The 26106-nt window shown below is 45.7% G+C and overlaps 1 protein-coding gene across 2 annotated transcripts in view; it reads left to right on the top strand.

Moving 5' to 3' along the window:
- CDH23 (cadherin related 23) overlaps window positions 1-26106 on the top strand; it is a 1814588-nt gene that overhangs the window by 1763077 nt on the left and 25405 nt on the right. For both annotated transcript variants that reach the window (XM_029608940.1, XM_029608939.1), the window contains 2 exons: window positions 13089-13129; window positions 20677-20737. In XM_029608940.1, the coding sequence (XP_029464800.1) occupies window positions 13089-13129; window positions 20677-20737 (102 nt within the window). The remainder of the gene's footprint in view (window positions 1-13088; window positions 13130-20676; window positions 20738-26106) is intronic.

The following is a 26106-nucleotide window of genomic DNA, read 5'->3' as shown; positions in this document are numbered from 1 at the left end:
TTATGTGTTTCTGTGACCATGTCTGTACTGTGAGACTGAATCTTCTCAGTGAGTCATTGTCAAGCAGCAGAGAAGATGGCGTGCACCTTGTTATTCTGACTCAAGAAGCAGGGTGCACTGCAGAGTCAGAGGGGGCAGTAGGGAATCAGTCCTAAAAGAACAGGGGTAGTTTTCTTATTAGGCAATATGGTAAACGTTTGGGATGGCAACAGGTGCCCCATGCTGGGGAAGAGTGAGAGGCAGGAGGTAGGGATCCTGGCTGTGTGATAATGTTGTCAGTTTCCTAGAAATATTATTATTGACACACTGTTTGCCACACCTCAGGGTACACTGACTCCTCTCTCCCTGTTTCCCCAGCATTTTAAATCACCAAATGGGCCAGACGTCTAGGGACTCCCAATCAGCAAAAAACCTCCATGAGGGACCCGTCCCCTTGGCTCCCTTAGTGATTAGACCTGTGGGGAAGAAGGGTGCCATCTCATCCCTCACCTCAGGCATCAGATTGCCTTGAGCCGCCCTTGTGAAGGAGGCAAGAGAGGACGAAGTAGTGAAGGAGGAGGAATGTAAGCTTTGTAGAGTCATTTCAGAAAGTGGAAAGAGAATGTAAATCTCTCTGCAACATTATCACAGTGAGAGAAGCTAAGAACAATGCAGCAGATTTCTCAGACTTTTATGGTTTTTCATGATAAAACTTTGCCTGCAGTTTCTGTAAATATAAACAGGAATGTAAACACATATATACCCCCTGAATCACCGCAATTTGGGCAGGCAGTAGTTGTGGAACTCAGTGACAAAAAGGCACATACAGAAGTCCTACCCACCCTGCCCCTCATCCATCTCATTTCCTGTTTCTTTGACTTTTAAGTTGATTATTTCTTGATGAATCACATCTTACTACATTTGTAAAACAGTGATATACAAATCAAAATGTAGGAAATACCTAACAAAGTAAAACTAGCTATAAAAACCAATTAATATCAGTATCAAATTAAATTATCATGTAAAGTAACATAAACAGTAAAGAATAAAAGCAATCTTGTAAAGCAATAAAATAAGTAAATAACAAAAACAAAATCACTTTTTGTGATTTTAATCATTAAAGCGATTAACAAGTGCTATTAAATAAGTAAATAAGGATTAAAGCTAAAACAAGACATAAAATAGTGGAATACTAAAATAAAAAATAAAAATAATGAAAAAGCATGCAATAATGTAAAGGTTAAGTGAAGTCAAAGTGAGGATAGACTTGTAGAAAAAGATAGGCCTTCAGAGCTGTCCTAAATTTCAAGTAATCTAGGGCCTGATATAATAAGTAAAAATGTGGGAGGGAGGCTCTGAAAGCCAAATTTAGGCTTTTAGGTAGAAAGCTGAAATCCAGAACCTCCAGGAGAGCATTCTTGGTTATGTTTCCCATTCTATATGCAGGACCTCAGAAGCAGGCAGTGCTCCAGAGTCTCCAGGCATGGATGCAGCAATGGTGCAGGGAAGAGGGCTTTGGATTTGTTGGGAACTGGGCAATATTTTGGAGAAGAAGGAGCCTATTCTGAAAAGATGGGCTCCTCCTTCAACAGTGTGGAATCAGGCTGTAGGGATGTTCAAAGGCAAAATATTTATTTTGGTTTGTTTGTTCATTTCATAGATCCACCTACTTCATTTGGTTCATAATAAATGAGAAAAAGTTTTTTGATTTTTTTTGTACCATTTATTCCATTCACTTTCCATAGAAATCAATGGGGGAAGGAATTCTTAGGCCCCATTGACTTTAATATAAAAAACAACTGACAGGAGCAGGGGCCAGTCCTGAAGCAGAGACCCTGAATTGAGGCCTAAGTCCGGCAACAGACCTTGACCTGAAGCTGGGTCCCATCACGGAAGCCTAGGCCTGATACTTCCCAGTCTGAGGCTTGCGCCTGTCGCTGAAGCCTAGGCCTGATGTCACACACCAGGGCCTAGCTAAGGCCGTCCCATCACTGAAGCCCAGCTCGAAGCCCAGACCCATATCCAATTCCAGAACATGGCCAAGGCTTGGGCCTAGGTCTAGCCCCAGGTTCAGACCAGGTCCCTTTGTTGAGGACAGAGCCTAAGTCCAGGCCCATGGTTTAAGCCCAGGCCTGATGCTAGGGACCTGCCTAGGACAAGCCCTGGGCCCAGGCCTGAGGTCTAGGTCCAGGTCTGACACTGAAGCTCAGCTGAGGCCAAGACGTAGACCTAGCCCAGGCCGGAGGCCTAGATCCAGGCCTGATGCCGGAGCCCAGCCAAAGCTGAGTCCCATTGCTGAGGCCAAGGACCAGGCTTTATATCATCCACTTCTATCTGATGTCTTCTTCAAAGAACCCAAAAATTATAACCTTTACTATTATTTATACAAAGAAAATTAATATGTAAATCATATTTTATTAATTGATACAATACACGTAAAAAAGCCAGGAACAATTCACAATTCTCAATTGTCCAAATAACAATAAAATCATCACACACATATAATCATTCACATCACTAAGAACCTAAATTTAGCAAAATCTCCCAACTCTCTCCCAACATATTTCGCTACGCAGAGCTTCTTCAGGGGAATCCACTCAATTGCAATTCACAATTAAATCGAAGTTCCTGTACTCTCAAAAGTTGATGCCCTTTTATACTTCTTTTTTCACAAGTGCTTATCCACATCTTTTCTCTCAAACTCTTATCCACTTCATCAGATAGCAATCATATACATGTATCCTTTGAATCTGTGTTTGCAATCAATGTTTCAAAAGTCAACAAAAACAAAAAAAATACAAAAAGAAAAAAATGTTCACAAAATCACAGAAACACATACCTCATATCCCAATCATTTATACTTATATAATTCAATGAAAAACATCCTTCCTTGTATCTTCCCAAATGATTCATACCTATGGGAAGTTAGCGGTTCATATCTACAGGAAGTCAATCATACATACTGGAAAAAAATCAGTCATATAAATTTGAAAAACTTACTATATCCATATACAATCATGAGAATGGAAAAGGTGAAACTTACCAGAAGCCAAACCGATACCGCCATATTGTTTTCTGAAGCAGATGACTAACCCCCCCTCCAATCGGGTTATAAAGTATAAGAGGGCCAATCACAGATCCTTAGTTTATTGATGGTCTATGACTTCTCATGCAACAATCCTGTCTACTTGAACAGAAATGGCATAAACAAAAAAACAGATAACATATGCATTTGCAAAGAACACATATCCAAAAAAAATACAAGATAGTCATCCGGCTGGAAAAAAAGAAGACTATATCTCCAAACAACTCGAACCATCAAAGAATCACTCAGGGAAACTATTCCAACACTCTCCAGAACCAAATCCATGGCTATGTTAGCTGGATAAGTAGCTCCTCCCTGGAACGTTCATATCCGGTCCACCACTTAGCCAGCCAACTATTTGGTCAGATAGGTAGTTAACTAGCTAGCCCACCTAAAATTGGCTTCCTTGGAGTTCTGCAAGGCCGCAACATTGAGTTTATTTGTTTGATAATACGTTGAAATCTTCCTAAAGAGCCAAGAAAGCAAATAGAATGCAAGGGATTTTTCGGAAAGGAATGGAGAATAAAACAGAGAATATCAGAATGCCTCTGTATCGCTTCATGGTGTGATATCATCTTGAGTAATGTTGTAGTTCTAGTTACAACATCTCAAAAAGGATATAACAGAATTAGAAAAGGTACAGAGAAGGGCGACCAAAATGATAAAGGGGATGTAACAGTTCCCCTATGAAGAAAGGCTAAAGAGGTAAGGACTCTTCAGCCTGGAGAAGAGACAGCTGAAGGGAGATATGATAAAGGTCTATAAAATGTTGAGTGGAATGGAATGAGTAAATGTTAATCAGTTGTTTACTCTTTCCAAAAATGCAAAGAGTAGGGGACACACAATGAAGTTACAAGGTAATACATTTAAAACTAATAAGAGAAAATATTTTTTTATGCAACACATTATTAAGCTCTGGAATTCTGTGCTAAAGGATGTGGGGAAAGCTATTAGTGTAGCTGCATTTAAAAATGGTTTGGACAAGTTCCTGGAGAAAAAGTCCATAAACCATTATTTAGGTGGATTTGCAGAAATCCACTGCTTATCATCGGGGTAAGCAGCATGGAATCTATCTACCCCCTTGGGATCCAGGTACTTGTGACTTGGATTGGCCACTGTTGGAAACAGGATACTGGGCTTGATGAACCCAGAATGGCAAGTTTTATATTCTTATGTATCAAGTACTAGTCTGAAGGGGGTTGAATATTTATGCAAGCAGCATTTCTCAGTTTTTAATTTTATTTTACAAAAAATGCATAGAAATAATGAACTGTGACTTTGAAAATTTACTTTAAGAGATACTGATTTGCAATAAACATACTGGGCCAGATTTTATAACCTGTGCACGGTCGTAGATTTGTGCGTGCAACCTGGCACGCACAAATCTAAGCCCGATTTTATAAAATGTGCGCGCAGCCGCGCGCATGTTATAAAATCCGGGGTCGGCGCGCGCAAATGGGTGCACACTTGTGCACCTTGCGCGCGCCGAGCCCTAGGGGAGCCCTGATGGCTTTCCCCATTCCCTCCCGCCGGCCCCCCCCCACCTTCCCCTACCTAACCTGCCCCCCAACCCTATCTAAACCCCTCTCTTACTGTTGTTACATAAGTTGCACCTGCCTCCGGACAGGCGTAGGCTGCGCGCGTGATCCCCCGGCCTAGAGGGCCTTTGCAGCCCTCTGGTCACGCCCCCTTCCCGCTCCTTTTTCAAAGCCCCGGGACATAACGCACGTCCCAGGGCTTGCGCAATCTGCCCCACTGTCTGGAACAATCTGTGTAATTGTCATTTGTAATTCACACAAATCTGCTGACTTTTTAGGGGTCAAATACTTTTGCAAGCCACTGTCATACATTAAGGGGCAGATTTTAAAACCTGCGCATGGGCGCAGATTTGTTCGCTCAACCCGGCGCGAACAAATCTACGCCCGATTTTATAACATGCGCGCGGAGGGAACTTTCCTTCTGCCCCCCAGCCCTGCCTAGAACCCCCCCTTACCTTTGTTGAAGAAGTTACGGCCGGCCCGCGATCCCGGGCACAGCGGAAAATGGCCGGTGTGCCTGGAGGCTGAGGTCATGCCCCGCCCCCCCCCGGACCGCCCACGCCCCGCTCCTTTTTGCAAGCCCCGGGACATACGCGCGTCCCGGGGCTTGCGCGCGCCGCCGAGCCTATGCAAGATAGGCTCGGTGCGCGCAGGGGGAGGCAGGGGTAGGTTTTCGGGGGTTGCGTGCATATCTTACGCACGCAACCCTTTGAAAATCTACCCCTAATAGTTTCCTAGAAGCAATAGCCTATAGCTAATTTTGAAGACATAAAGGTAAACCACAAATGTCTGCTGATCCTTATCTGTATTTACTGAGCTGCTAGAAGCAGTGCCTATCTCTGAGACACAAGTTACAGATAAGCATTTATTACATTTTTAACCTTTTTTTTTTTTGTCTATAAGATTTAATCCTTAACAGTGGTAAGTCCAGAAGGATATCACAGCCAGAGAGGTCAGCTGACTTCAGATACTGTTTAATACATGCAGTAAATCAAAACGGTCAGAGAACAAAATGGCATTGGAGCCTGAAAGATTGTATTGAATGCAACCATTTAAATGGACAAGGAAGTTTCTAAATGTGCCATAGAGGTTTTAGAGGATAAACTCTAAAGGTCAATAGAGAAAAGATTGATCGGAGTCCCACGTGACAAGATTTGCTGAAGCAGAAAATAGAATTTCAATACAGGAGGACTTAGTGGAAACTCCGAGAAGCCAAATTCTTGTTTTGGAAATGAAAAATGCAAAGTTGAGAAAGCAAAGGATCAAGGAGGCAGGTGTCAGCACAACAATGTCTGGGTGGATGTTTTGCCTAAGCTGGTTCAGGATAAAGATCCAGTGTAATATTTGCGAGCTGGCTACCAACTGGGAATCACCCTTGCCCTTTAGACCCATAGATGGGGGTACGATATGGTGTGTTGGGAGGCCCTGAGTAGACTGGAGGCGATGGCCACAAGCCGGAGATTGGGGTTGGGGGGACTTTATTTAAAATGTAGGTAGTGCAGTCTTTTGGTGGGGTGGGGTCCTGGGTTAATGATGGCCCTGGAGCCAGGGCAAGTCGGAGCTGATTGCCTATGTAATTTGAAAATTGAACATAAACGAAATTTCATTCAAATGTTTTTAGGTTTGATTTTTAAAACAAAATAGAAGATTTCATATTTTGTTTCAAATAAAAGCATATTCTTGAGTAAAAGCAGCGGTAAATGTCACAACAGTCTGCAAGGTTTTGAAAATTGTCCCCAGTAAGCGTAATTTTCAAAGTCATACCCATGGATGAAATGGTGCTTAACCCACAGAAATGGACTTTTTGAATATTGACTGCCTACAGTGAGGTAAAAGTACTTTTACCCATAGAGGCTTTCACAGAGGCGGGGCTGGAAGCAGGTTTCCACTTATGTATATACTTTAACATTTTCAAAGGTATGCGCATACGTTTTCTTCAGAAAAGTACCCACACAAATTAGTAGGTGGAAAGGTGTGCGGGTAACTCTCCTGGAGTAATTTTCAACGTGAAGGCGCGCACAACTTTCAGGTGAAAATATGCGCAACTCTCATTTAAGCCAATTACTAGTCTCAGAAAACAATTGCCAATAATATCCTTAAGCATTCTCAATCATGTTCCATGCACATCATGTAATCACACTCTTCCTGCACATGCCATCTTTAAAATGTTTCTTCCTAACACTGAAAGATTAGCTGCAAATCACTTAAGTCTCCATCAAAGATTAAAACACATCCTTCAAATATTTGCCAATATGATTTCCACTGTTAATCTTGCAGACTGTCTGTAAAAGATCTAGATCCTCCACTCCTCTTCCCCTCCTTTGGAAGTATTGTTGAGTTTTATCGTGTATTAATCTAATGTTTTTTGTTTTTTTTAGTTACATTATTAATGTTCATAATCTTATTTTGCTATAATTTAATTTTATTGTAAAGCCTGTTGCTAATTTAATGTTCTCTGTAAACCGAGGTGATGTTTGCTAACGAACCGCGGTATATACAAATCTTTAAATAAATAAATAAATAAATAAAATAAAAGCCTTAATCATGTCCACAGGCTCCAAGTTTACTCTTGACCAAAACCAGCTGTCTAGGGAATTGCTACACTTGTATTTATGTTATGAAAAGATATGGGGCGTCCTGAACAGACGTATGTGCTCAAGCTCTCAGAGTTTTTCCCCTTTTACTTCATTTTCTTTGCTTTTTATACCTTTTCCTCTTTGTCATGGGCAAGAGGAAAGGTGGTGTGAGAAGATTTTCTTCTGCGGGGATATCTCGTCAGACCACCATGCTGGAGTACTCACCGGTTCTGTCTTAATTGGCATTGGAGGTTGACTTAGCTGGCTCAGGGGCTGCAAGCTCGTCATTGGCTGAGGTATTTTTCAGCCCTGATGACCGGTCAACGCCACGGCCTCTGGGTGGAACTGCCCGAGCGGTGGACAGAAAGCCGGAGTAAACAGAGAACGCTGGCGCTTCTATTGCATCATCGGACAGTGCCTCCTTGCTCCAGTCTGTGGGGGGAATGCAGCCGGACATGGTGGAGGATTCCCAACTTTCCCAGGGTCCAGAAAGACAAGCTAGAGTTGTTGCTGTTGACATTCCAGCGTCGGTTGATGCCTCTTTGCTGCATGGGACTTTGGGTGTCGGAGCACGGGAGATCCAGGACATTATCTCTGCTCTCCAGGTCAGACCAGCATTATTAAAACCTCCTTCTGTGACTTTGGATCATCTCTGATCATTGAGAAATCAGTTTCCTCTTTGGTTACTATCACATTAGATATTCACTCTAAGCTTCAAAATCAAGATCACCATTTGCAATCTTGTGAGAATTAAATTTGGCGGCATCTGTTGCTCAAATTAAAGAGATGCAGTTTAAACAAATAACAGACTTGTCTTCTGCCTCATGAAGGATTGAAACTTGGAGAATTTTTCTAAGAATTTAATTTTCCTCAAATTCCAATGATTTCACCCTCTACGATGTTTAAACTATATATATGAAAGAAGCGTTACACATTCCAGATTCAGTGTTGCCTCCTTTACACAACATTTTCTATTTAAACATTGCTAAAAAAATATCTCTTTTGATTTGACTGGGGAACCGACTCCTCCCCCCCCCCCCCCCCCCCCCCCCCCGTTCTTAGTGGTCTTTTAAGGGCACTGCAATTCAATTTGTTATGATTATTATTGTAATTTCTTTTCTTTGGTAAATTATGAATCTGCATTTCCTGTTTTGCTTTCAGACATGTATATATTTGATTTTGGATGAAATTCAATAAAGATAACGTAAAAAGAAAAAAAAGAAAAGATAGCATCTTCAAAGACCGCGTTGTTTTATCAGAGGAGGAAAGAGAAACATTAACCACATCAGTTCAGTGATGGATTTAGACTTTTACCATTCTTTGCCATTGTCAGCGCTGGTGTCCTTGCCATTCCATGGAATGGAGGTCCATCCCATCCCCCCTCCCCCCCCAAACCTCCCTGCATACCCTTCCAATCACTGCCCATTGAACCTTCAATCTCTTGCCTTCTGCTGCCAACCCCTCTGAGCTTGAGGTTATGGTTCCAGCTCTAATGGTGGTGTCAATAATAGGCTGAATGAGCATATGAACTAAATCAGCCAACACTCACAGGCTCAGCCTTCAGCATTGATTGCCCTTGTGGGAAGGCCACAAAGGCGATTTGAGTGTAGGCTAGCTCAGTCCCTGTGCTCACTCAACCTGCTATTGATACCACCATTGGAACCAAAACCATGAGGTCTGCAGGGTCAGTGGTCCAAGGGGAAAGGCAGAAGTGATCTGAGGTCTGTGTGAGTGAAAAGGAAGTGATCGGAGGTTCGAGGAAATGAGGTAAAAAGAAAGTGAATCGGAGGGTGAGATGGAAGTGATTGGAGATCTGCACAGGTGTAGAGGAAGTTATTGGAAGTCTATCTGGAGTTAGGGGATGGGATTTTTCCACCTCCAGAATTTTGCTGCCCTTGACACAGGAGTACATAAATCTAGACCAGGGGTGGGCAATTCCAGTCCTCGAGGGCCACAAACCTGTCGTGGTTTTAGGATATCCTAATGAATATGCATGACATAGATTTGCATACAACTGAGGCAGAGTGCATGCAAATCTCTCTCATGCATATTCATTAGGGATATCCTGAAAACCAGACTGGTTTGTGGCCCTCGAGGACCGGAACTGCCCACCCCTGATCTAGACACACATTAGTTGAAGTTTTCCTTTTACCTGAGATCCTGTAAGCCTTGTGCACCATAGAAAAGATAGAAAATTCACATTCCTGCATTTCAACTTTCCTTCCATTAGTTAGTAATGGTGACTCAGAGCCAGGTTTGAAAACATTGCTTTGTTTCTGATTTTTTGCATAAGGGGATGCATGGCGTTGCTGAAATGATAGACTTTTAGGCAGCGATTTCTAAACAGCCAGCACAGTCATAAGCCACTGGGGTTGGTTTTATTACATGCACTTAACCTGAATTATCAACAGGAAACCTTACAGCTGCTTTTCCTTTGAAAATGTGTGTAAAGTATAAACGTGAAAACGGCCCACGTAGTTTGCAGATGCTCTTTTTTGCAGGCAGCTGGGGGGAAATAGTGCCTGTACTTTTGAAGATGTCACATATGAACGCTTTTTTCCTCTCTTGACCTAAACACGTCCAAACGGATACCCCTTTTAATGCGGCATAAAGTATTTGTGTTGTGAGTCCTGCGTGTACTTTTTAGCTGCTCTGAAAGCAATTTTCAGATAGGTTGTTTTATGCTGAGAGTGTGGATCCTTGGGCTGAAGTGGTGTTGACAAAACCTGCAGGGAGGAGCCCTGCAGATTCCCACAGTTGGCTGGCTGTGGCAGAGGCCCAACTGGAGCTTCACCTATACCAGCCTTTGTTCTCCTTAGGTTGAGTCCTCAGGTGCCGGGGCCAGCAGGACTTAGGAGCGGACCTCTGCAGTAGAGGGAAAGATCTGTCAAAGTTGTCGGTTCACAGTCCAGGGTCCAGGGTCCTGGACTGTGAACCGACAACTTTGACAGGCAGTGGTCAGGGCAGGTGGTATTCAATCAGAGATGAATACCACCTGCCCTGACCACCTGCCCTGACCACGGGCAGTGGTCAGGGCAGGTGGTATTCAATCAGAGATGAGGTTCAGGCATGGTCAGTGGCAGGTGGAGTTTGGTTAGGGTCGAGGTCCAGGCAGTGGTCAGTGGCAGGCATAGTTCAGTCAAAGTTCCAAGCTGAAACAAAACCAGAGATCCGTCCGAGGGAGACAAGGGTCAGAGAGCAGGCAGAGAGGCAAGGAACAGACCAGGCAGGCAGAGAAGACACTGAAGACAGAAGACAAGGAGCTGAAGACTGATCACGGAGATGATGAACCAAAGACTGACCACAGGGAAGACAAAGATGAGGAACTCAGGAACCCAGAGCAAGATTGCCACAACAGGAACCAAGGAGGAGAGAAGAGTACACCAGGAACTAAAATCAGGAACAACAATCAGGAATATGCAGAGACAAAGCACTTCTACTGGAGTAGTCAGCCTATTGCCAAGGCAAGGAGCTACTGCAGCAGAGTCCATTTATTGTCCCCAGGCGGTGATGTCATTAGTGGGCGCCGCTGGTCTATTCCCGCCACAAGCCCTTTAAGAAGGGCAAAGTCAGGCATGCGTGCACCTAGGAAGGGCCTGTGAGAGCAGCGGCATCGGAGGCAGGCGGAATGCATTGGTCAGCCGCATCTCTCTTCAGGGGGCCTTTCCCAGCATCTGGCAGTGTAAGAAGGGGCTTTGGGGCCAGAGGGAAGAGCAACGGGGGCCTGCCCTGTGGACCGCCGAACGCAACAATTTACTTAGGTAAATCAGTATTTATTTGCATAAATGGCTTTCACAGTTGCCTTACCTGCATGCAAATATTATAGTGTTTAGGTATTTGCAGGAAATATAGCACATACCACCTAATCAGTTCTGTGTTTAGCAGCAGGTGAGACATTATAGAGCAGGGGTGGCCAACTCCAGTCCTTGAGAGCCACAGTCAGGCCTAGTTTTCAGGATATCCACAATGAATATGCATGAAATAAATGTGCATGCACTGCCTCCATTGTATACAAATCTTTCTCATGCATATTCATTGTGGATATCCTGAAAACCAGGCCTGTTTGTGTGGCTTGAGGACCGGAGCTTGCCACCCCTGTTATACAGTATCGCTGATGAGGAAAGATCCACATTTTTTAAGACACAATTTAATTAATTAATTACTTTGTGGCAGCTCTCTTCTTTGGTGTAAATTGTATAAAGCGAGGAGTGGCCTAGAAAGGTATTTGAATCTCAGGGTAGAGGCATAAGTAGAAAACCAGCCGGCCAGTGCCATTTTACATCGTCTAGATGGTACTCCAGGCCGCAGAAGGCCACCAGGGATTGAAAGGTATTGGCATGGGCTGGGTGGGGGTGGAGGGGGTTGTCAGGAGTGGGTCAGAAGGGGCGGCATCTCACGAGATCTCCGGGGGTGTTGGCACACTCCGGGGTGGTTTAATTCAGGTCACTCAGGCTGTAGGGCCACCATCATACAGAAATTTTAGGGAGCTACTAACTCGCATAATTTTCTACCAGAGTTTGTGGAGTGTGTGTGCTCCAACCCACGGGGGAATGCGTGTGTGTTAAATGGAGTGTGGGGGATTTGGGTGTGTCTCTAGGTGTGTGTGTTTGCTCATGCCCTGACCTCCACTTGCAAACAGACATTTACATAAATAAATATATAATTTCCTACCAGCAGGATTTTGCTTGTATAATTTTTTGTCCGTGCATGATGCAGGTGAAAAAGTACACAGATGGCAGAATCATCGGGCACGTAAGGTTAGATGTTCCTAAAGCACTTCAGTTTCAAGAAATCCTAAAATCTATGATGTGATCAGTTATGCCAAGACATAAAAAAAGATGTACCAACCACTACCGAAAAACAGAACAAAAAGAGTGGTGGTGAGGCGGCCAACAAAGGAATAAAATAACATTTTTAATTGTACACAAAAAATCAATTTATATACAGCTAACTCTAAACAAGAAAAAATAAGAGATTGAATTAAAATCTAAACATGGCCATGTTTTGACACACCTGCATCAGAGATAAAAGTCATACACAAACCTTAAAATAATAACAAAAAAACACAAACAGGGAAATGTTTGGGAAAACTTCTGTCTCTTAAAATGTAAGGGTTTGCAGAGTTGTAATTTGACACAAGATCAGAGCAAATCCACAATCCAACAGTCCAGTCTATGTGGTATTACTTAGGGTGTGTTTTACTGCCCTTATAGATGCTTGTCCAGGCAGTGAAACTCATCCTAAGTGATGCCACAGGTATACGTAGTTGCAGGTCCAATAGGATTCACAGAAGAAATTTGAACAAGGTACAAACGCTGATGGCTGCTTCACATCAGAGACCAGCACAAGGTCCTCATTATAGGACACATCAGGCAGACAACTTGCTTTGTTGGACTTCTGTGCTGTGATCCTTGAGAGCTTCTATCACATCAGCTACTTACTGAAAAACTGCCCAGACATGCATCTGTCACAAACATCATTGGATGTACTTATGATTGGGAGAGGGAGTGGGGGTATATGTGTGTGCTCCAGACACAAGGAGAATGTATGTGTGTGTGTTTTGGAGGGACTGTGGGGAGAGTGTGTATGTATTAGGAGACAAGTCTTTCCTGACATTTCTGTTTGGTTGTTTTCTTATTTCATCCCAATTTTCCCTTGATGTAGGCGATATGCCAAAACATGTCATGTTGGGTTTTTAATTTGGTGTCTTTGTTTTTTTGTTGCTTACAATCAGTTGTGTACATATTAACATTTGTAAACAATTTAAAAGTTTTAATTTTATTCCCTTGTTGGTTCCCTCATCTGTTATTCAGTAATGTGTTCTGTTTTGCTAGAATGATAACACCACCTTTATGTATCACAAGTCAAATAATGTTGTCTCTGTTTTCTTTTTCGACTTTTATTTTGCAGACACAAAAGGAAATTAAAAGCAATTGTGGCCGGCTCCACTGGTAGGATATATGTTTATCTTCAGTCTTTTTAATTAATGGGACAGTTGATCGTTACCTAAGTTGGAAATAATCGTGCCAGTACCAAACTGGTCTGCGAAGACAGAAGGTCCAGAATAAGTTTTAGGCAGACTGGGTGATCGTCTAGGGCAGTGACGGGCAAACTGTGGGCCCAATCCGGACCTTTAAGGTTTTTTGTCCAGCCTGCCTATCACTGGGACACTCTCCATTATATGCGGCCTGCCGATGCTCTGAGCAGCCTGCCTGAGAATCCGACATCATCATAAAAGGTCAAGTTATTGCCCTTGATGATGCTTAACGCTTGAATAGGCAGGTTGGAGCATTGGCGTGTTCTAATGCTGCGCCGATGGGGTTCCCAGCCCCTGCCAGCAAGGAGAGGTGCCATTCATTGGCACGCTGCCAAGGTTTGTCCCCATTTGTCAGTGCTAACAGGCTTCTCATCCCCTGCCAGCGAGGAGAGGCCCCACTGTTAGCAAGCTGTGAAAACCCTTTGCCAGCGAGGAAAGGCCCCTTTATAGGCATGCTGGCAGGGTTTTCATCCCCTGAGGGCCAGGGAGAGAGGGGAGGCGTGGGAGGGCAGGGAGGGGCCATATTGGAGCTCTTTGACACAGCAATCAGATCCCCACCACTTGCTGCAGGCATTTCAGTATCCAGCAGGCTGAAGCGCCATCATTTTTAGCACCCATAGAGCCCCTTCAATCATGGATCCCAGCCTCCACCAAAATCAGAAAAACCTTCAGCCCAACAGGTACAAGGCATTTTCCCAGCTAGCAGTCACAAATACAGGCCATAAAGTGTAAATAATAAGGTGCAGACAATAATAATAGGATTGACTAAAAGCCAGACTCATATACAGTGCAATAAATCAAAAACAGAAATATCACCATTCCTCATAAAACAAAGTCAAGAAATATAAATGATTCATAACAGTGAGAAACCATACAAAGAAAAAGCATATTTCAAACCAGATGACAAATAGAACACCAACTAATTATTATGAAGAATAAAGATTTTTAAAAACCCTTTAAACTTTTAATATTTCCCTAAAATCAATCAAATATTTCAAAACAGCAGTCATATCAAGCATCCAATAAATAAAACTAATAAGGATAAAAAAAAATTCCTCCCTCTCTATACCTGCAAACCTTTCACTTCCAGTCAGCCTGAGATCATAGAGGATTAGTAGGGGGAAGGAGAGGAGGAACACAAAAACCTCTTCCTTTCTCTCGCATATACACACAACTTCGTTCACACACACACACACACTCATGCACCTCTCTTCTATCCCTCCCTTCCATCTGTCACTCACTCTTACTCCCATTCATTCACCCTCCCACTCAATCCCCTTCCGTCTTTGTTCCTCACCCCCTCATTTCCACTCACCATCTTCTGTTTCTAATTCTCACCCCCTTCCCACTCAGTCACTCATCCCTTCATTTCCACTCATCATTTTCCCTTGTTTCATTACCCTTCCCTCTCAGTCACTCACCCTCATTCCCACTCATCCCTAAGTCACTCCCTTCCATTCACTTCCTTTACTTCCCTCCCATCCTCTTCCATCCCTCCCCTTCCCTCTCAGTCACTCACTCTTACTCCCATTCACTCCCCTCTGTCACTCACCCTCCCACTCAATCCCCTTCTGTCTTTGTCCCTCACTTCCACCCACCATCTTCTGTTTCTCATTCTCACCCCCTTCCCATTCAGTCACTCACACATTTCTCCCTCCCACCCATTTACTCACTCATTCCCTTCTCTGACATTCACTGTCTCTATCACTCACCCTCTCCTTCCCACTCATTCATGTCCCTTTCATTTCTCTCACTCACGATCCTCATCACTTTCCCTTCCTTCCCTCTCTGTCCCTTCCCACACCTCTCTATCCATCCCTTCCTTTACTCTCCTATTACTCACCACTCCTTCTCACAGCAGCATGGGGTGTATTGGTGTTTTAGGGTCTGATGCAATATTTACAGTGTTTCCTTTACATAAGTAGGATTGTCATTGTTTGAGTGCTGGCATTTAGTACTGTTTTGGTATGGGAGGTTTACTTTATAGCAATTGTAATTCAGTTTACTCAAGGCTTGCTGAAAGCCAAGTCCACACCCAACATGTGTTAGAATAGGCCTAATGCAATGTGGGATCCATGTGTTTTTTTACTTTTTTTTTTGCCAGTTTTCTGGTTGGCACCACAGCAGTGCATGTAAATATAGTGTACATGTTGTAAATGATATTTTTACCTCATAAGACTGTACTTTGAATGTGCTTTTTGATGTAAAATCTGTTGTCATAAATGCATAATTTTAAATTATATGTAGAGAGAGAGGGGCTAGGACGTACAAGGCTGTAAGATTCACCTATGGCCCCTAATACCCTTGCACGAGCCCTGGCAGGGGTGGGACAAAAACCTCCACACGAACAAAAAAGGGGAAAAATCCAAAAGTCTCTATCCAAAAAGTCTCACCCTGGGAAGTGCTGTGTTACTAGTCCAGGTGGTAAGGGACCTAGGGCCACCTGGTGACTAACCCAAGGGTTGGTCACACCCCTGCCCAGAACAAAAATGTTTGCCGATCCTTGGTCTAGGGCATCAGATTCTGAGGCAGCCATGGCAAGGTGGGGGGAGGGGGGCCCGAGTGGGTTGAAAAGAACAAGAGCAATTGCAAAATAATAGGACCTGACAGCTGCACAAACCACCAATATGTTGTGTTTGGGGCATTGTGGACCCTTGGTTGCTGTGGAGATGTCTCCTCCCTCAGGGCTGACCTCAGAAAGCAGACACAGAAGATGGTGATCTTTATTATACTGCTGTAGATAGGTGCAGGATGGTAAGGCACTGATGTCCGCAAGGTGCCTATACGTTCAACAGTCTCTGAGGTAGAAGTCTCACCCAGATATCCTTGATAGCTAGCAACCCGCGGAGTGGGCAACACCAAGCCTGGTGGGTGGAGTTGGAGCACCGGATTGTAGAGGTACTCACAGGAGCATAGTGCAGGCGTCTTCCTGGTCATGAAGATGGTGGGACCGAAGATCCGAGGTGCAGGATGCAGGGACTGGTAGGCCTTCGAGGAGCAAGTACATGAAAGCCCAATCCTGAAGAAGAAACGAGAAAGACCCCCGAGGACTGGTTGTCTTAGTTAGAAGAAACCCTGAAGGGTAGTTGGAAGAGAGAGACCTCCAAGGGTAGCGAGGCGTCTAAGCGAGCATCTCAGAGCGGTCAGAGAAACTTGAACCGAAGTCCTTGCTAACTCAAGGTGGTAGTGTTAGTGGAGGCTTTAAATACCCGGAGGTATTGACGTCATGCGGTGGGGACGCCCCCGAGGTTCCCCCCCATGAGGTGTATTTGAGTGTAGGCAACATGCACGTGCGCGCCCTAGAAGGCCACGGGAAGAAGCATGGCGGACTGGAACGCCCATGCTGAGTTGGAGACGCCGAGGGTTTCGGCACTCGGCACCGGAGGCAGCCATCTTGCCCAAGGAAGAGGAAAAGGGTAGAAAAGAGGACGCAACACAATGGGGTAGATTTTAGAAAAGTACGCCCGCGCGTACTTTTGTTCACGCACCAGGCGCAAACAAAAGTACGCCAGATTTTATAAAATCCTGGGTCGGCGCTTGCAAGGGAGTGCACATTTGTGCACCTTGCGCGCGCCGAGCCCTGCGTGCGCTGCCCGTTCCCTCAGAGGCCGCTCTGAAATCGGAGTTATAAGTTATGGGGTAGATTTTTTAAAAATGCGCGTTCGCGTACTTTTGTTGGCGCACCAGTTGCAAACAAAAGTACGCTGGATTTTAGTCGATACGTGCGTAGCCGCGCGTATCTTCTAAAATCCAGGATCGGCGCGCGCAAGGCTGCCGATTTTGGGCAGCCGGCGCGCGCCGAGCCGCGCAGCCTGCCTCCGTTCCCTCCGAGGCCGCTCCGAAATCGGAGCGGCCTCGGAGGGAACTCTCTTTCGCCCTCCCCTCACCTTCCCCTCCCTTCCTCTACCTAACCCACCCCCCCCGGCCCTATATAAACCCCCCCCCCTACCTTTGTCCACGGATTTACGCCTCCCGGAGGGAGACGTAAATCCACGCGCGCCAGCAGGCCGCTGGCGCGCCGAGACGCAACCCGGGGGCGGTTCCGGAGGGCGCGGCCATGCCCCCGGACCGCCCCGGGCCGAAACCACGCCCCCGGGCCCGCCCCCGCAATGCCACGTCCTGCCCCCAAAACGCCTCGTCAATCGGCCCCGCCCACGACAAACCCCCGACAAAAAACCCCGGGACTTACGCAAGTCCCGGGGCTCTGCGCGCGCTGGCAGGCCTATGGAAAATAGGCGCGCCGGCACACAAGGCCCTGCTCGCGTAAATCCGGGCGGATTTACACGAGCAGGGCTTTTAAAATCCGCCCCTATGCGCGTAACCCTTTTAAAATCTACCCCAATACTTTTAATCTCTTTGGGTTCACATTTTTCATGTGCACACCAAGTGCTGCTTTTCATCATGGTGTTGGTTATTTTTGTGTTTTAGATTTCATGTTTTAAAAATGGTTTGACTCACAGGGAGGGTCAATTTCAAACAGCCCAAATATTGGTAAAGTTTGCATGTATACTATACACACGCAGACTTTACCAAGGATTTTCAAAGTGAGTGTACATAAATTTGCTTTGAAAATCCTTAGGTACTTGGCAGAAAACATACGCGAGTTATCTCATACAAAGTGACACCTGCTCCAAGAAGGTTACATGCATAGGGGCGGATTTTAAAAGCCCTGCTCGCGTAAATCCGCCCGGATTTACGCGAGCAGGGCCTTGCGCGCCGGCGAGCCTATTTTCCATAGGCCTGCCGGCGCGCACAGAGCCCCTGGACTCGCGTAAGTCCCGGGGTTTTTTGTCGGGGGCGGGGCCGATCAACGCGGCGTTTTGGGGGCGGGACGCGGCGTTTCAGGGGCGGGCCCGGGGGCGTGGTTTCAGCCCGGGGCGGTCCGGGGGCATGGCCGCGCCCTCCGGAACCGCCCCCGGGTCGCGTGGATTTACGTCTCCCTCCGGGAGGCGTAAATCCCTGGACAAAGGTGGGGGGGGGGGTTTAGATAGGGCCGGAGGGGTGGGTTAGGTAGAGGAAGGGAGGGGAAGGTGAGGGGAGGGCGAAAGAGAGTTCCCTCCGAGGCCGCTCCGATTTCGGAGCGGCCTCGGAGGGAACGGAGGCAGGCTGCGTGGCTTGGCGCGCGCCGGCTGCCCAAAATCGGCAGCCTTGCGCGCGCCGATCCTGGATTTTAGCAGATACGCGCGGCTACGCGCGTATCTGCTAAAATCCAGCGTACTTTTGTTTGCGACTGGTGCGCCAACAAAAGTACGCGAACGCGCACTTTTTAAAAATCTACCCCATAGTTTTTAAAATCACAAACTATAGAGGTAATTTTCAAAGGAGATATGTATGTAAAAGTAGTAAATGCCATACCAATTTTCAAAAGTGCATTTGCACGTGTAAAAGCCTTTGACAGTTCAGCAATTTTCAAAAGCCCACATAACTTGAGTAAAGTCCTTTTGAAAATTACCTCCTGTGCACTCCAACTCTGCTCCACCCCGGAACGCCTCTGCTCAGTGCATACTTTTACGCACACAGGCCCCCTGATTGATTTTCAAAAGCTGCTTCACACACATAAACCTGGGTTTATGCATGTAAATCCCTTGGGTAATTTTCAAAGGCATTTATGTGCATGAAAGCCAGTCTTATGCGTGTGCCTCTTTGCAAACCACCCTGGTGGGTAATCTGTGTAAAAGTATATGCAAAACACCATTTCGTGAATACTTTTAGGTGCCTACCAAATAGGCGTTCTTGGGAGCAGGGTTGTGGCAGGATTCAGATTTATGTGCATACTTTTGATTTTCAAGAGCAGGTTTAACTTTGTGCATGTATGCTGCAGGGAGTTACCTGCAAATTCTGACAGCGGATTTATGCACATTCTGGATAAAAAGTACCTGCACCCTTTACAGGTCGATGCATTAAGACGCGCGTTAAAACAGGAGCTCGTATTGAGCACCCATTTTCCTAATGCGCGCACAGCCACCTCTCCTGGGCACCTAATGCAATATTAAAACGAGCTGCTGCGTTAAAAAGGACGTGCTAGGGAAAAATTGTCCTTCTCTAGCCCTTGCCCAGGAGACGTGGCTGTGATGTTACTAAAAACAAAACCCCATCCGCATGAAAATCTGACAGGAGGAAATGTTTCAGGAATTGCAGGACAGCCCAACAACCAAACAACAAAATCTGCCTTTTCTGCAGGCATAGGAAAACCAGCCCAGCCCAGCTGAAATCCACCTGGCTCACGGTGAAGGGACGGCAGGGGTGGGGGGAGGGAAAAACAGCTTCCGAGAGAAAGCTGGAGCAGGAGAGGTGGTGCGGGGCAGGGCTGCTGCTGCTGCTGCTACGTTTGCAAACTGAGCCCCGCACATCGTGGCCAGAGCCCAGCAGCTCCGGGGCTGGAGTTAAGTTTGTAGCATTAACAAGTGTGCGTAGGGCACCGGGGGTTTTTTCTGCATCGGGGGGTAATAGCTAATAGCCTCTTCTACATGGAATTTACATGTGATGAGTGCTATCGGCTAAGCGGTTTTTTAAGCGCGCGTTTTGGATGCGCTGATCCCCTTATTGCACCCGTATTGCATCGGATGCAAGTCTATGCATGTCGAACCACACGTGAACCTATGCACTTGGTTGGGCGCACTTCATAGCTTTGGGCCCTTAGCCTGTACATGCTAAGATTACCCTCCCTGTAGCTCATCAAAGACAGGACCTGAGTAGCTAACTTTCAGAGTAAAAAAGAATAGAAACATAGACTATAATGACAGATAAGGAACGTAAGACCCATCTAGTCTACTCAATTTTTCGTCCACCACAAGACTGCTGCATGCACGCCCCAGCCTTTCTAGGATGAAGCACTCTGCAATGCAGGAAACACACTATATGCAGGTTTCTGTTAGGCAATAGGCATATTTATTTTGCAGATCCTGAAAACCCAACCGGCTGTGAGGTCACCAAGACAGGTTTGGGAAGCCCCTGTTTTAATGTTACTCCTGAGTCTGCCACCCCTCATATTAAGCCCCTTAGCATGCCCAGCTGTTCTAGAAATTCCTTTCCACTGAAAAATGTTTGCTTCTTGTGCTTGTTTATATCTTTGCGGTATCTGTATGTCTCTATTACATACTCTTTCTCTCCTCTCATCAATGGTATATATATATATATTTAGGCCTTTAAGTTTCATTTCCTGGTGCTGTTGGTGCAGGTTCTGCATCATTTTGGCCAGCGAGTGAGATGTCTAACTTGAATGGAAACGTTCAGTGTTGCATAGGGAGTGATCATCTTATACACAGAATGTAGGAAAATGATCTGTGTTGTCAGACAATTTGATACATGCTATAGATGGTTTCACTAATCAGGTACCCTTTACTGGCAGGCGCTCTATTTTATAGGTTTTCCCTCTAGATAAAATACCACGATCCAGCTGCCTTAATTATATTTTCTCTAATAAATTTAAAAAACAAATGCTTGCTTTTTTTTTTTTTCCAGGTAATCGAGGCTTCATGGACATCTTAGATATGCCAAACACAAACAAGTACTCATTTGAGGGGTAAGTCCCCTCTCCCACCACCACCAACCTGCCTTTTTTTTTAAATTTTTAAATTTTTTTTTTTATTTAGATTTTTATATTCCACTTTTCGCACTTTAACCTCTAAGGCCAGTGATTTAACAATCGACTGCAGCTTATGACAGAAAGGATTTGCCTCCATTGCCGGCAGTGAGGAACATCATTACCAGCTGCTAGAATGTGTAAAGTGGCATGATGTATGGCTGCAAGCTTTCAAGGTTAAAACCGGTCATGAAGGCATTGCCATGATGATTTCCTTGCTAGGTCTTAATGAGAGAGTAAGTATTCATTTTTGACAAAACAAGGCTGAAGAAATAATGATTGGGGTACCAGTGTTCCATGGTCTTGCCATGATCTGTCTCTAGCAATGTAATAGTATTCCTTTTAAAATAATAAACCAGGTTTTTCCTTATATCACATATAACCGCTTAGCCTTATATATAACCGCTTAGCCTTATATCACACTTCCTTTAGGAAGTAAGAGCTGCTTTCTGTAGAAGTGAATGGACACCATTTCATGGAAGATTGTGCACAAGTCTTCACTGACTGGCTGCAGATCAAAACACAAGACTTCTTTGAATAGTAGTTTTTGCTCAAACACTTTCCTATCTAAATTTGCCTCAATTAAAATTATTTCAGGGTTTACTTTTTAAATAACATTTTAATCCAATACAAACTAAGACTGGGTCTGTGATGGTTTGAAGGGATATTGTATCCTTGGCATTTTATGTTCTATTTCTAACCTTCATGCTGATGTATTGGAGTAGGTGCTTATGACGCCATACTCTGAAACACCGTCTCATTCTTAATTGGTTGATTTGAAAGTGGGTTTAAATACAAGGATCAGGGATGTGCATTAGTTTTTGGCAAATGAAAAAAAATGCAACGAATGAGGCCATTTTCAGTTCAAACTGAAAATAGCCTCCTACGAAAATACCTGAAAATTTTGGGGATTTTTCATATTTATTGCATCTCTCCTTTAAATGGGCCTCCAGCAGAAACAGGCCTCAACGCTGGATCTGCCAATAAGGTCTGGTTCCAGTCGGGCCCAGTGACAAGGCATGGTCCTGGCACCAAGGTGTAGGCTCAGGACAAGCCCAGCTCCAAGGTCAGCTCTGAGGCCTAGTCCCAGTACCAAGGCCTGACCCAGTGGCCTAATCCCTTTTCCAAGGCCTGGCCTGAGGTCTGGTCCTTGTACTGAGGCCTAGGTCTAGCACCTGGGCTTGGCCCTGGTGCTGAGGCCTAGGCCCAGGCCACCAGAGGTCTTATGTCTCAGCAATTGAAAGAAAATACCATCTGCCATAAGAATGGCTTTAGAATGACGTCACCTGTGGTGCCTTCCTCCAGAGTGGATGGCACCATTTTGATGTACATTTGCACCAGTAGAAGGCACTGAAGTAACGTCATTCTGGTGCCATCCTCCAGGCAGATGGCATCATTTTTCAATTGCTGGGACATGAAGAAGACATGTGGAGGCCTAATCCTTAGTGCCAGGACAAGGCCTCAGGACCATGCCCTGGCAATGGGTCTAGGCCTACGCCATGGCACCAGAACCAGGTCACAGGGCTGGGTATCAGTGACAGGACCAGCCTGGGAAATAGCCTCATCAACATGAATTTACATGTAATAAGCACTATTAGCTTCGCACTGGTTTGGATGCGCAAGTACTCTGACACGCTTCCTGTCAGAATTAAAGATGAATAAATAAAAAGAAAAAAAGTATATATATTAGGTGATATATTTTTATTGGAGTAACTTAATACATTTCTTGTTCAGCTTTAGAGAGCTAATACTCTCTTCTTCAGATCAGAATTCAAATGTGCAAAAGATGACATTTATCAGGAAATATAGAGTAATGTGGATCATTAAAATAATTCCAATGATAGGGTGGGGGGAAGGGTGACAGGATTTGATGAGTATTCAGAAGGTGACAGCCAATATAATTTGTAGCTCATAATGCGATAGGAAACTCTTTATTGAGTCCTTTTTTGTCAGTTCCAAAATGTCTGATCATTTTCACTTCAAAAGCATTGTATTCTTAGATTATTTAAAGTTTTCCTTCCATTGTCTTGATCATATGGTTCTTAATGCAGTGGTCTGGTTCCAAAAAGTGCTCCCCAGGGAGGTTTTGACCTGGTCTTCCCTGTCATGTTTGATCTTGTGTCTGTGTTAACTGATAACTTATCTTTCATGATTGGCCTCTCTCACTCTTAGTTTTTCCAGCTCTGAATTGTATGTAACTAAAAGGGGTACTTGCTCTGTGGTTTTCCTTTCTTTGTATTGCAGTAGATTTTTCTTGCGTGTTTTAAGTGAACAAGTAATCTTCTTGGAAATGATTTTGGGATTGTAGCCCTTTTGTTTGAAGGATTCAGTCAGGACTTTGTGGTATTCATCCCTATCTTTTGGATCTTTAACTGTGAATAATAAACTTTTTTGTATGTGAAGGATGGAAGCTGGAACTGTGAAGGTAACTGCATTTGTCAATCAGTCTCTTGAATACAGAGGTTTATAGATAGCCATTGCTGAGAGAAACTGTGGTATCTAAAATGGTAATTCTTTCTGTGAAGCAGTCCATTTTGAATCCAATTGAAAGATGGAATGCATTAAAAGAATTGTAAAACTGTTTGAGATTCTCTTCTCCCTCTGTCCAAATCATAAATAGTCATCAATATACCAGTAATAGTTGAAGAGTCTAGTCTGATGTTTATTTAAAAATGTCTCTTCCAGTTCTGCCATAAAAAGGTTGGCTTATTGTAGTACCATCCTGGTGCCCATGGCAGTACCCATGATTTGTGAATATATGTCATTATTAAAACTGAATTCCCTGTACGTACCCGGATCAGTCCAGACTGAGGGTTGAGCCTCCTTTCCAGCAGGTGGAGACAGACTAAAACTGAAAGGATATCCTATATGAGGACAGAGCCTATCCTGTAACTCTTCAGTATTTGTCTGTCTCCAGCAGGTCTCCCTTCGGTCTCCTGATCTAGGCTAGTCAGCCTTCTTTCTCTTCCTTCCTTCTGGGATCAAGCAAGTACTTATTCCTTAGGGATTTTGTAGTTGTTTTCTTCCTGTTAAAATAAAGTTAAAAGGTTAGTCAGGAAGTTGTGGATTTTTTCTTCAGGAGACGGTTCCATCTCATGGCTCTTGCCGGACTCAGGGGGGATTTGCCCCTTGTGCAGTGCATAGCCTGTGTCCGTTACCGCTTCCAGGTGTGGGGACCGAGTCTGTCCAGGGCTCATCTCCCCCCCCCCCCCCCCCCCTCTGGCTGCCGAAGGGTCTTAATGTTACGCTGCTGTGCTCAGTCTATTTACAAAAAAAAAAAGTGGCACAGAAACAAGTTTAAGTTTAAAAGTGCTCCCAGGGCTTTTAATACTTACCTACAGCAGCAGACCAATATTCTGTGTCTTTGTCCCCCACCTGGGCTTGAACCGGCAACCAGACAGGCAGGCGTCAGAAGGTTTCCCCCCCCTGCTTCACTCCGAGCCTCCAGGCTGTCAATCAAACTTTTCTCTGCAGCCTTGTTTTCTTCAGAGTGGCTCTCTCTTTGCCACGGCAGGCAGCCTGCCTCTTCTCTGCCAGCCCCTTCGTGTTTTTTTTGCGAGGGGGCCTCTTCTCTGCCTCCCTGCCGGGTGGAGTAGGTCCCTCACCTGGCTTCGGCGAGGCCCACCAAACAGCTACTCTGGCTGCCCCATTGGTCGGCCGATCCATCCTCCAAAGCCCGGTTGGGCACGTTGCTGTTCAAAGGTAAGCTGCTCCTTGGCAAGGACCTTGAGAAACTCTGGATTCCTTGGGGGAAAGTAAGGTCCATAGGCTTCCGGAGGACCGTCCAAAACCATCCCGTTCCTTTACACCCTCTCGTCCATGTTATCTGGGCCAGAGACGGTATACCCCACGCGGGCAGGGTGACTCCTCAGGGGGTTTTTCCGTCTTGCTCGCAGCCTCCCCGTGGGCGCCGTCCCTTTCATGAGGGCCAGCCCACGCGCTCCATCCTTACGCCTACCACACAATGAAGTTCACTTGACTCATTCCTCGGTCCCCTTCCTAGGCGGTCGACTCTCCCTGTTTTTCGTGGCATGGGTCAAATTCATGTCGGACCAGTGAGTCCTCGACGTCCTCAGAGACGGGTATGCCTTCGCTTTGCTCGAGATTCTCGAGATCCTTTTTCTATTTCCCCATGTGGTCGGTCCCAGCGGCAAGCGGTAGAGCAAACCCCCGCCTGGCCCCTGTGTTTGGGCGTGCAGGCCAGTATTCTATTTACTTCATTGTTCCCTAACAGGACGGGTCTTCGTCCGATCTTAGACCTCACAGGAGTCAACCTGGCTCTCAAGATCCCGCTTTCCGCATGAAAACTCTGCGAGTGGTCCTCGTGCCGTTTCGCCCCGGAGAGTTCCTCGCCTCACTTGCTTTGACAGAGGTGTATTTCCATATTCCAATTCATCGCGGCTACCGTAGTCTCTTTGTGTTCACATCCTCCACCGGGACTTCCAGTTCAGGGCGCTTCCCTTTGGTCTCGCGACGGCACCTCGCGCCTTCACCACAGTCATGGTGGCGGTGACAGAAGCTCTCCGCCGGAAAGGGATCCTTGTTCACCCCTACCTGGACGTCTGGCTTGTCAGGGCCAAGGCGGAGGCTCTTGCCGGCAGGTGGTGGATCGCGTGTTAGCTTTCCTCGCGTCCTTCGGGTGCATACTGAATTTCTCCAAGAGCTACCTTCAGCTCTCCCAGGAGTTATGGTTCCTGGGAGCCCACTTCGACAACTGGGTGGGCAAGGTCTTCTTGCCTCGCACGCGGGCTCTCGAGTTGATCAGCCGGTTTCAGAGTCGGATCTTGCTGCCTTCTCCGACGGCCTGTGTCTGCCTGCAGGTCTCGGGCCCCTTGGCTTCTGCCATCGACCTTGTCCCTTGGGCTTTTGCTCATATGTGACCATTCCAGAAAGCTTTGCTGTCCCGTTGGCAGACAGTGTCGGAACAGTTTCACACAGTCCTCCCGTTTTTTGGGCCTTACCGTTGCTGACTTGCAGTGGTGGCTTTCCCTTCCTCATTTGCTACAGGGAATGCCTCTCCAAGTCCCTCAGTGGACGATAGTAACCACGGACGCCAGTCTCTCGGGCTAGGGTGCGGTCTGCCTCTCCCAGCACGCCCAGGGGATCTGACCAGCAGCTCAGTCTCGCTGGCACATCATTTGGTTGGAGGCTCGGGCGATGTTCCTAGCTCTTATGGAGTTTCTCCCCCTCATCCACGGCAAGGCGATACAGGTCTTGTCCGACAGCTCCTCCACTGTGGCTTATCAATCGCCAAGGAGGTGTCCACAGTCCGCTGATGGCTCTGGAAACCAGCCGTCTCTTCGCCTGGG

Source organism: Rhinatrema bivittatum, chromosome 7 (assembly GCF_901001135.1).
Source record: "Rhinatrema bivittatum chromosome 7, aRhiBiv1.1, whole genome shotgun sequence".
NCBI classification, from domain to species: Eukaryota; Metazoa; Chordata; class Amphibia; order Gymnophiona; family Rhinatrematidae; genus Rhinatrema; species Rhinatrema bivittatum.
Note: the sequence above shows the minus strand (reverse complement) of the source record. Positions and strands in the feature narration are given on the sequence as shown.